The sequence below is a fragment of the Emiliania huxleyi genome (genome assembly GCF_000372725.1).
Source record: "Emiliania huxleyi CCMP1516 chromosome Unknown EMIHUscaffold_215, whole genome shotgun sequence".
Lineage (NCBI taxonomy): Eukaryota > Haptophyta > Isochrysidales > Noelaerhabdaceae > Emiliania > Emiliania huxleyi.
The window spans coordinates 16,234-25,879 of NW_005200461.1; the positions used below are offsets into that span (position 1 = coordinate 16,234).

The following is a 9,646-nucleotide window of genomic DNA, read 5'->3' on the forward strand; positions in this document are numbered from 1 at the left end:
ACCACCCCCCTCTCCGGCAGGTGGCGCAGCTCTACCTGGCGCAGCTGCAGCGCCGCTGCGCCGACGAGATGCAAATCTCGCTCGACCTCTCGCCCGCCCTCTCGGACGCCATCGTCGAGCGCGGGTACTCGCCCGCGTACGGCGCGCGCCCGCTGCGGCGCGCCGTGCAGGCGTTGTGTGAGGATGCCGTCGCCGAGGCATCGCTGGACGGCTTCGTGGGGGAGGGCGAGTCGCTCGGACTCGACTCGGACGGCGCGTCGCCTCGCCTTCCCTGCTCCTCCCGCCCCCCACCACCCCTCCCTCGCCCTTCCGTCGCCACTCCCCGCACACACTGGCCACCCCTGTCTGCGGGCATGCCGCCGCCCGCCGCCGAGGCCACAGGGCCTGACCTCGCTAGTCGCGTCGCGCCTCCAGGCGAGGGCCGCGTGCTGCTGCGCAACAAGCGCGGCAAGACGCGGACCTATGAGCCGGCCACCGCCGCTGGCGGCATCGAGGGCGGCGACGCAGCGGAGAGCGCGGCGCTGCTCTCGGACGGCCTCCCGAAGGCCAACCCGCTCGGGCTGCCATGAGCCACCATCCCCTCTGGCGCTTCCTCTAGGGCGAAGCACCGAGCTGTGAGTGAGTCGGGCCTTTTCTAGAGCGAGCTCCACCGCACACTTCACCCATCACACAGTTGTGGGGGGGGCGGCGTCGCGTGCTCGCACGTCTCAGGAAAGTCTCGTGGCGCCGCCCCGATATGTAGCGGTCCGATCTCTCCTCATGGCTTTACGTACCACATTGTCAGTGACAAGGTTTTCAGACAACACAGAACACTCAGCAGTCTCACAACAGCCCTGCGGACCGCGACCGCTGTGTGGAACTCTCAGTACACAGATCACAGTAGACAGTAAAGTGACAGCTGACACGAGACGCGCGCCCCAGCGGCCATTTTTGGGTACGAACGGCACGTGAACGTCGCCGAAGCTATCCGGCGCTCCTTCCGCCCTCCCCGCGCCCCGATGGCTCGCCACGCCTCCTCGACGGGCGCGAAGCACTCGCCACCCATCGATCCGCTGCATGGTGCCTCGATCCGGCTCCAAATGACTAGGGAAGAGGGCGAGGGAGCGACGGCAGCGCATCCATCGTCGACGTCGGGGAAACGCCTGCAACGAGCCATTCGCCGCACTGGCGGCCGGCGATCGCCCGCATCTGCGACTCGACGACGAGCATCGTGCACGGCGTGCGAAGCTGGTTGCACGCCAGGATGCCTTGTGCCTCGGCCGCAGACACGCGCACCGAGTCGAGCTGCGATGTGACGGCCACGAGCTCGCCACCCTGACGCGTCAGCAAGAGGGAACCCTCGAGCACCACCAGGAGCACATCGACCGCGCGGGGACTGCAGTGAATCGCCAGCGTCTCGCCTTGAGCCAGTGCACGCCAGGAGACCTGCCAAAGCGAGGCTCGAGGCAGGGTCGGTGCGCAGCTGCACGCGATGCTGCGGTCTTTTATCTCTACTGCTCACGTTGACGAACGAGCCCTTTGCCTGCACCGAGAGCGACTGCCCGTCGCGGAATCGGCGGACGTGCCGCGCCATCTCAGGATTGCTCATCGGTCGGTGGTACGCGTCCGGTTCATCCTCCTCCGTCTCAGCCCCAGCCTCTTCCTGCAGCTCTTCGCCACTCCAGAAACCGAGAAGCTCCCCCCTACGCGAGCAGCGGGCGTCAAATGTTCTGGGCTTGGCAGGCGGTAGGCACACGTGAAGCAGCACCTCCGCGTGCAACGCACGCCGTGATTGCGTGCCTCCGCGACGACATCGGGGCCCCACGTGATGGATGCGTCCCCACAGAGGATTGTCATGATGTGATTCGCGGTCTTCTCCTCCACATTCTTGTACGAGTGGCGAACGTGAGCCGGCACAGCAATCATGTCCCACGGCTGCAGCACCGTCGTATGCTCCCCCCTCCCCCCCCAAGCAATCTCCCACTTCCCATCAAGGGCGATGAAAATCTCGACGGAAGGGTGCGTGTGGAGCGCGTTGCCTTTGCCCGGCTCGACCAGGTTGTACGTCCTGCAAGTCAGTGTGGTGGTGGACGAGTGGCAGATAGCAGCTTGTGTGGGGATTGCGCGCACATGTTGAAACCGACATTCTCGGAAAAGGCCTGTGGCGCGTCCGGGTTGGAGACTATGCGGCCGAAATGCAATTGTGTGAGCCTGCGGCAGCGCGGGATGAAGGTGTCGAGGATGGAGCTGTCGAACTGCGGCATCGACGCATAGCACGCGACTTCGACCGTCGTCTCGCTGGCCGGCTTCTCCGCTGGCGTTCCCGCGCCGCTCATGAGGCTCACTGATTAAGGGTGCCGTCGCGCATCCTACAAACGTACAAAGGACGCGACCCCCGACCCACGGATACCCATCACTGGGTTCCGGCTCCAACCCGGATAGGGGGTCTGTGCCCACTGACTCGCGCCAAAACGCCCTACCTACCTACCTATTGCGGGCGCCAACCGCCAGGCTCCGTGCCCCACCTACCTACCTATTCCCAGGCCGCGCTGCGAACGAAGCGAAAAATACCCGTTGAGCCCTCTGTGAATAGGCTCCCAGCGCCCGCCGAACCCGTCTCGGCTGGCGTCCCAACCGCAGGCGACTCGTCTGGCATGGCCCCGTTCGCGGCTAAACGCGCCGTCTCCGCCCGCGCGAGCGGAAGCGGTTTTCCCACTCCTCTCTTCGGGTTTTTAGCCCCCCGCTACCCAGTCGCCCTCGTGCGACGTAGCGGGGGGCCACGACTACGTTTAGGAAAACATAAGAGCCTGTTTTTGCCACTTCGTTAGCTCTCCAGGGGTCTCTAATCTTGAAAGGATAAATTTCAGATTACCCGGTTTTTGAGATTCGCCTCGCAGATCACCCGGCGTTTTTCAGATCACCCGGCGTCTGCGAGTTTTTGCCTCGCAGATCACCCAACACGGCGAAATGTCGTTTCCAGATTACCCAACACGGCGAAATGTCGTTTCCAGGTTACCCGGTCACGAAATTTCTTTTTCCAGATCACCCGGTTTTGAGCTTCGCCTCGCAGATCACCCGGCGTTTTCCAGATCACCCGGCGTGAGCGGTTTCAGATCACCCGGTGCGGCAAAATGTCGTTTCCAGATTACCCAACACGGCGAAATGTCGTTTCCAGGTTACCCAACACGGCGAAATGTCGTTTCCAGGTTACCCGGCAGGTGGAATTTCTTTTTCCAGATCACCCGGTAGTGGGATGCGCCGGGTAATCTGAAACCGTTTGGGATTCACGACTGCGTCATTCAAGCAAACGAGGCCGGGGATTCCGAGTCAGTGGGAGCTCTCCTTGAGCACTTGAGCACCGGATAGGGTCGATTCCGCATGGTACGGGACCCCTTAGGACCAAGTGCCGCAGGTGCTCGCTCTCCGCACTCTGGACGAGGTGCACGCTCGCGTCCGGGTAAGCTGAAACGAGAAATTTGCGCGCCCGGGTAATCTCAAAGAGAAAAGTTAGCCGCCGGGTAATCTGGACGAGAAATTTGGCCGACCGGGTAATCTGACATGAGAACAGTTAGCGGCCGGGTAAGCTGAAACGTGAATTGTGGGAGACTGGGTAAACTGGTTCTCAGTTTTTTGATGAAATTGCTGCTGAGCAGGAAAACATCGTTGCCGGGTAATCTAGCGAACGGCGAGATGGATCACGAGGAAGTAGAAAGTCGGGAGCGGGCGAGCGAACGGCGAGCGAGAGCGGCGAGGCGGCGGGAGGGTGAGGCGAGGGTGGTGGCGGTTCGGATCACGAGGAAGTAGAAAGTCGGGCGGGCGAGCAAGCGGCGAGCGAGCAGCGAGGCGGCGGGAGGGTGAGGCGAGGGTGGATCACGAGGAAGGAGAGATTCGGGCGATCACGAGGGAGTAGAAAGCCAGGCGCGAGCGGGCGAGCGAGCGAGCGAGCGGCGAGGCGGCGGGAGATATTTGGGTCTCGATATCGGACCCACAAGAGCTAACCGAAGTGGCAAAAACTGGCTCTAAGTTGTTGCGCGAGCTGTGAATTGTCCCGCCCCACTTACCCCACAAAGTCGGCGCTGGGAAAGGCGTCCTTCGGTGCTCTTCACGTTAGCTGTCCGGTGGGTGTCCGGTGGGTCAGAGCTCCTCGCCCAAGAACGCGGGCCGGTCAGGAGCTCTGCGGGCACCTCCTCGTTCGCCGCCCATGAGCGCCCTCGGCCCCGACTCCTGCGCACTGGGTCCGCACGCAACCGGCAAGCAGGATGCTCAGCACCTCTGCAACGCGAGCTTCGCCTCTGCGACGATCTACTACCCCACGGAATCCGGGCTGAAGTCGTTGCCTTCCGTCGTGATTGTCGGCGGCTGGGGATGTGGTGAGCAGGCGATGGCGGCCTGGGCTCCTTTTTACGCCTCACACGGCATCGTGGCGATGACCATCGGCACGCCTTCGCCGTTCACGGACTCGCCAGCCGTTCGTAGCAAGGCGCTCCTCGACGCGAGCCTGGCGTTGCAGGGTGAGCACGAGCGTGCTGACTCCGTTCTGCGAGGGCGCCTCGACATCTCACGGCGCGCCGTCCAGGGCTACTCCTTGGGCGGCGGCGGCGCACAGCTGGCGGCCCTGGCTGATCCGACTCTCAAGTGCGTCATCGCGCTCGCTCCGGATGGCGGCTACATGTTTCCTTCGAAGCACTCGCTTTCGTTTCCAAGTCCGCCGCCGACCGCTGTGCCCGTTCTCATACTTTGTGGCGACAACGATGAGGAGGCGCCGCCCAAGAAGTTCGGATGGCCGCACTATCGTCAGACGGGCGCTGCCAAGCTGATCTTCGAAGTCGAGGGCGGGGATCACTACACCCCACTCGGCCCAGCGGGTGGTACCAAGCACCAGGCGGAGGCAGGGTCAATGAGCATGGAACTATGGTGCGTCAACTGCTCGACCATTTGCGCCTGCTGGATGTGCCAGTGCCCACTTGCGCTTTGGTGCACGCCGTGTCCGTGCGCTACGCTAAATGGACCAACCGGCCACGCTGCAGACCGCGCGCCGCGCGGCGCCATCGGCGGAGTGGCACTCGCGTGGCTGCGGCTCTTCCTGCTCGACGACGAGACGGCACGGTCGCAGCTGGTCCTTCGTCCTGACATTGCCAGCGGCTTCGAGTGCAGCGGGATTGAGGCCCCGTTGGCGATGGACCGAAGCTGACGCTTCGCCGAGCGCGCCACGCGCCTGCCCGACCCGCGCGGGGAGGCCCTTTGAGCCCTGTGCCCGTGTCCCGGTGGGCATCCCATCGGATGCATGGGGCATGCCCGCGCGCGTGCCGCCTCGCTGGGCGTTCCGTGAGGGGGGGAGGGAGGGGAGAGACCTTGGGTAGGCTAGGTAAGGTAAGGTAAACTTCTCCACACACACGAGGTGGTGGGGCAAGGGGGGGCAACCCTCGCGTCTCCGTTGCTGGTCTTGGTCAGGTGCCGTGCGTTGGGCGGCGAGGAGCAGGAGAGGGCGTGTAGAGCGCGGTGCTCCAGCAGTCGATGGGGTCGCTCGCGCTGGCGGACCACGCGCCCCCCCGTCCAGCGAGATCTCGGTTGCACCTCGGCCACACGCGCCCTCGGGCCCGGCGGCGGTAGGCGGGCTTCTTTGCCGGCGGCGAGATGCCGAGATCGGGCCGGTGGGCGCGCGGACGTTTGTGCATCCCTCCACCACCACGGTGGGCTTGCTGCGAGCGCGAATTAAAGTTTTTTCTCGCAGAATATCTGCATCACAGAACCCCATGAAAGGGCGACGGACGCTTGCGTCCTAGCCTCCAACAACGCCTCCCCGGCGCAGAGGGGCCCCCGGAGGGATGCTCAACCGCTCCACCGTCCACGCCACGCCGCTCGCGGCGGTCCTATTCCCAGCTCCGCTGAGGGCCCGTCACGTTATTCATTCCTATCTCTTTTCGCAGTCTCTCGCCGCTTCTCGCTGCAACCTTCATGCCACCTCGCGGCCGTCCCACTCTCGTCGTTCTCTCCCTTGTCACTTCCTCCTCTGTCGCGTCATTCTCTTCTGCCTCGTCCTGCGCCGCCGCCTGCCGTTCCCTTGTTCTCTCGGCTTCTTTCGCCTTTCGGCGCAGCTCCGCCCTCTCCTTGCTGCAATACTTCTCTTTGTTTCAGTGCTCCAACATGGGCTGCAAGCAACGCGGGTTCCGTGGTCAACGGGTGTTCGACCACACCACCGGCCAAGGCTACGTCAAGTCGCAGCGTGGCCACTACCATGATGGGATCTTCACCAAACGAAACAAGTTCAACCTGCTTCTCCACGAGACATTCGGCGGCGGCTTCTCGCCGCCAGCAGTTGCAAAGATCAACCGCCTTGCGCGCAAGGCTCAACGCTCGGGCGTTGACCGCACCGCGTACCCTCCCCACTCCCGCCTGAGGAGTGTGGTGCGCTAGCCGTCGCCCACCCTGGGGAGTCTGCCTCTTCGTATCTCTTTTCGCAGTCTCTCGCCGCTTCTCGCTGCAACCTTCATGCCACCTCGCGGCCGTCCCACTCTCGTCGGTCTCTCCCTTGTCACTTCCTCCTCTGTCGCGTCGTTCTCTTCTGCCTCAAGTGCTCGTCTTTTGTCCTGTCATATACAACATACATTCTTTTTCTCGCGATGTCTGCCCCTCCGCGCCGCCGCTCGCGCCGCCTCGCCACCGCCTCCTCTGCCGCCGCACACCCGCCAGGCACGCCGCCGCCCGCCCGCCTCCTCGACCTCCCCACGGACCTCCTCGAGCGCGTCCTCGCTCGCTGCGACAGCCCCGTCGACATCGCTCGCGTCGCGGCCGTCTCGCGCCTCTTCCACGCCTCGCTCGCGGCGGAGGCCATCCGCTTGTGGGCGCAAGAGCGCGGCTTCGAGCTGCCGGCGCAACCTGAGGACGAGGACTGCGCCGTGCGGTGGCTGTGTCTCGCTGCGTTGCTGTGCGAGTCCAACCCGCCGGCGAGGGCGGCGGCAGGCGGACAGCACAGCCTCTTCATCGTCGGCGAGGGGCGGCTCTCGTCTTGCGGCAAGGCTGAGAGCTGGACGCCAGGCGTCCTCGGGCACGGCGAGGGCGTGGCGCGGCTCAACACGCCGACCCGCCTCCCTTCGCCGCTGGGCGGCGAGCGCGCCGTGAGCGTGTCGGCTGGAGCATTCCACAGCCTCGCCCTCACCAGCAGCGGCGCCGTTTGGAGCTGGGGTTGGGATTCCGACGGCCAGTTGGGCCATGGCGACCAGCAGACCCAGCTGCTGCCGATGAAGGTCGAGGCCTTTGCTGGGCAGCGCGTCGTCGCTGTCTCGGCGGGAGGGGAGCACAGCCTGGCCCTCGCCGCCGACGGCTCTGTCTGGAGCTGGGGCAGTGGAGGCAACGGCAAGCTGGGCCACGGCGACATGCAGGGTCAGTTGCAGCCCAAGAAGGTCGAGGCCTTGGCTGGCCAACGCGTCGTCGCGGTCTCGGCTGGAGCCGTCCACAGCCTCGCCATTACCGCTGACGGCAGCGCCTGGAGCTGGGGCGGTGGATTGTTCGGTAGGCTGGGCCACGGCGACCAGCAGCAGCAGCTGCTGCCGAAAAAGATCGAGACGTTGGCAGGGCGGCGCATCGTTGCCGTGTCGGCGGGAGAGAACCACAGCCTCGCCGTCACCGCCGACGGCGCCGTCTGGAGTTGGGGCTGGGGAGGCTTGGGCGCGCTGGGCCACGGCGACGAACGGAACCAGCTGCTGCCAAAGAAGATCGAGGCCCTTGCTGGCCAGCGCGTCGTCGCTGTGTCGGCTGGAGCCTGCCACAGCCTCGCTCTCGCCGCCGACGGCAGTGTCTGGAGCTGGGGCGATGGAGACTATGGCAAGCTGGGCCACGGCAATCGGCAGTACCAGCTGCTGCCGAAGAAGGTCGAGGCCTTTGCTGGGCAGCGCGTCGTCGCTGTGTCGGCGGGAGCATACCGCAACCTTGCACGCACGGGCGATGGCGCTGTTTATGCCTGGGGCGAGGGCGGCCACGGCTGCCTAGGACACGGAGAGGACCTGTCGGACCAGCTGCTGCCCAAGAGGGTGGAGGTATGGGCGCAGTGACCAGGAGGGCACTCTAGTCGAATATGTCATTCTAGTCGAATATGTCATTCTAGTCGAGGAGCACTCTAGTCGAATATGGGCGAGGAGAGCTCCGTTTTGGAGACGTTTTCAAGATTAGCGTGTCAGAGACAGAGTGAAATGGCACTAGCCCCTGCGTCCTGCCGGTCACCACGCAGCGCTGATGTACCCACTTGTGGGACCGACCGGCACCGGACTCCGGAGTCGCTTGAGATTTGTAAAGGTGTAGTCGTCCGAAGAAATCAACCTCGATGTTTTCTTTTTACCCAACGCCTCCCCTGAGGCGGAGGCCTCGTTCGGCGACAGCGACAGCGAGTCGGAAGAGGAGGACGAGGAGGCGTGCTCGGAAGAGGACGAGGACACGTACGTGGTGGATCGGATCCTCTCGAGCCGCAAGGCAAAGGGCGGCAAGACGGAATACCTGGTGCGCTGGAAGGGGTACGAGGACGAGGACGACACCTGGGAGCCGGCCGGGCACCTCCACAAGGAGCTGATCGCCGAGTTTGAGGCGAGCGGCGACCCGCGGGTAGTCGACTAGCTTTCGAAAGGAGCCGTACCTCGCGGCGCCGTGGCCGACCGAGGGCGGAGGGGGGCGCACGCGCGTTCATTTGTATCAGGTATCACGCGTTGATCTTCTGCTCCTCGGAGAGGCTCAAACCTCAATGGACAATGCGCACAATGGTCAAAGTGCTCAAACATGCACCATGCAGCTCACTTGGTTCTAGCTAGTGTCTTGAGACTCTCTTGTGGGCGGTTGTGCATGTGGTCTTTGTCTCTTGACACTTGAGAGCCGCCGAGCTGGCGAGCTCCCGAAAGTGAGTCCCGTCTCCCGTCGTCTGTAGTCCTCTGACTCCAGAGACCAGAGTGGTGAGTGCGCGGAGAGCGAGAGAAGCAAAATGTATGCACTGGCACGGACGCGACGCAATGCATCAACCAAATGCTACCGCCGCCGGCGCAAGCCCCCCCGCCTGCCGCTGCGGCTGGCCAGCACTGGTATCGCCGCCGCTCTCCCCGCCTCGCCCTCCCCCGCCATCCGGTTGTGGGACCGACCGGCACCGGTCCCGGTGGTCTCCTATGTGAGGAGCAGGGAGGCGTGTCGGACGCTGTCGCGCGCCGCGGCAGTGCTAGACGAGTGGCTGGGCGCGACTGTGGCGCCGGCGGTCTAGGGACTAGGCAGCCGCCCGCCACTCGGCGCGCGGAGGCTGCGCTGGACCGACGCCTCTGCTGTGGCGGCCGTGCAAAGGACGGGCGGCGTAGCGCTTTTGGGTAATATAAAAAGGACGGGCGGCGACTAAACCGCCTCGCCCGGGCCACCGTGGCCCTCGGCGGGGCCGGCCCGCTGTCCGTTCGAGGGCCGCCAAGTGGGGGGTGGGGTGGTTGCGAGCGGGGGTCGTTGCTGCTGCACAGAGGCGCCGAGGTCTACGCGGCGCCGCACCTCTGAAGAGGCCGCCGCCGCCGCCGCCGCCGCCGCAGCCGCCCAACGCTCTGTCGACGCCTGTGTGCGGTGGGGAGGAGAAGGTCGGGGGGGTGAGACATCCGGCGGAGGAGCCGTCGCTGAGAGGGGGAGAAGAGGGGGGGAGACCTCCAGCGGCGGGCTCAGA

General features: G+C 64.8%; 4 protein-coding genes across 4 annotated transcripts; 3 read left to right on the plus strand and 1 right to left on the minus strand.

Annotated features, from left to right (window-relative positions):
* Positions 1–68: 68 nt before the first annotated feature.
* On the plus strand, positions 69–569 carry EMIHUDRAFT_235212 (hypothetical protein; the record flags this gene model as incomplete). Its single annotated transcript, XM_005780397.1, has 2 exons — positions 69–215; positions 375–569. 2 exons carry the CDS (start codon positions 69–71, stop codon positions 567–569), a joined length of 342 nt encoding a protein of 113 aa, XP_005780454.1.
* A 514-nt stretch (positions 570–1,083) lies between these two features.
* Positions 1,084–2,315, minus strand: EMIHUDRAFT_114365 (hypothetical protein; the record flags this gene model as incomplete). Its single annotated transcript, XM_005780398.1, has 4 exons — positions 1,084–1,425; positions 1,502–1,682; positions 1,748–2,047; positions 2,110–2,315. 4 exons carry the CDS (start codon positions 2,313–2,315, stop codon positions 1,084–1,086), a joined length of 1,029 nt encoding a protein of 342 aa, XP_005780455.1.
* A 1,865-nt stretch (positions 2,316–4,180) lies between these two features.
* Positions 4,181–5,170, plus strand: EMIHUDRAFT_235214 (hypothetical protein; the record flags this gene model as incomplete). The annotated part of the gene is made up of 1 exon (XM_005780399.1): positions 4,181–5,170. One exon carries the CDS (start codon positions 4,181–4,183, stop codon positions 5,168–5,170), a length of 990 nt encoding a protein of 329 aa, XP_005780456.1.
* A 634-nt stretch (positions 5,171–5,804) lies between these two features.
* Positions 5,805–8,583, plus strand: EMIHUDRAFT_235215 (hypothetical protein; the record flags this gene model as incomplete). Its single annotated transcript, XM_005780400.1, has 2 exons — positions 5,805–5,879; positions 8,329–8,583. 2 exons carry the CDS (start codon positions 5,805–5,807, stop codon positions 8,581–8,583), a joined length of 330 nt encoding a protein of 109 aa, XP_005780457.1.
* Between the last annotated feature and the right edge of the window lie 1,063 nt (positions 8,584–9,646).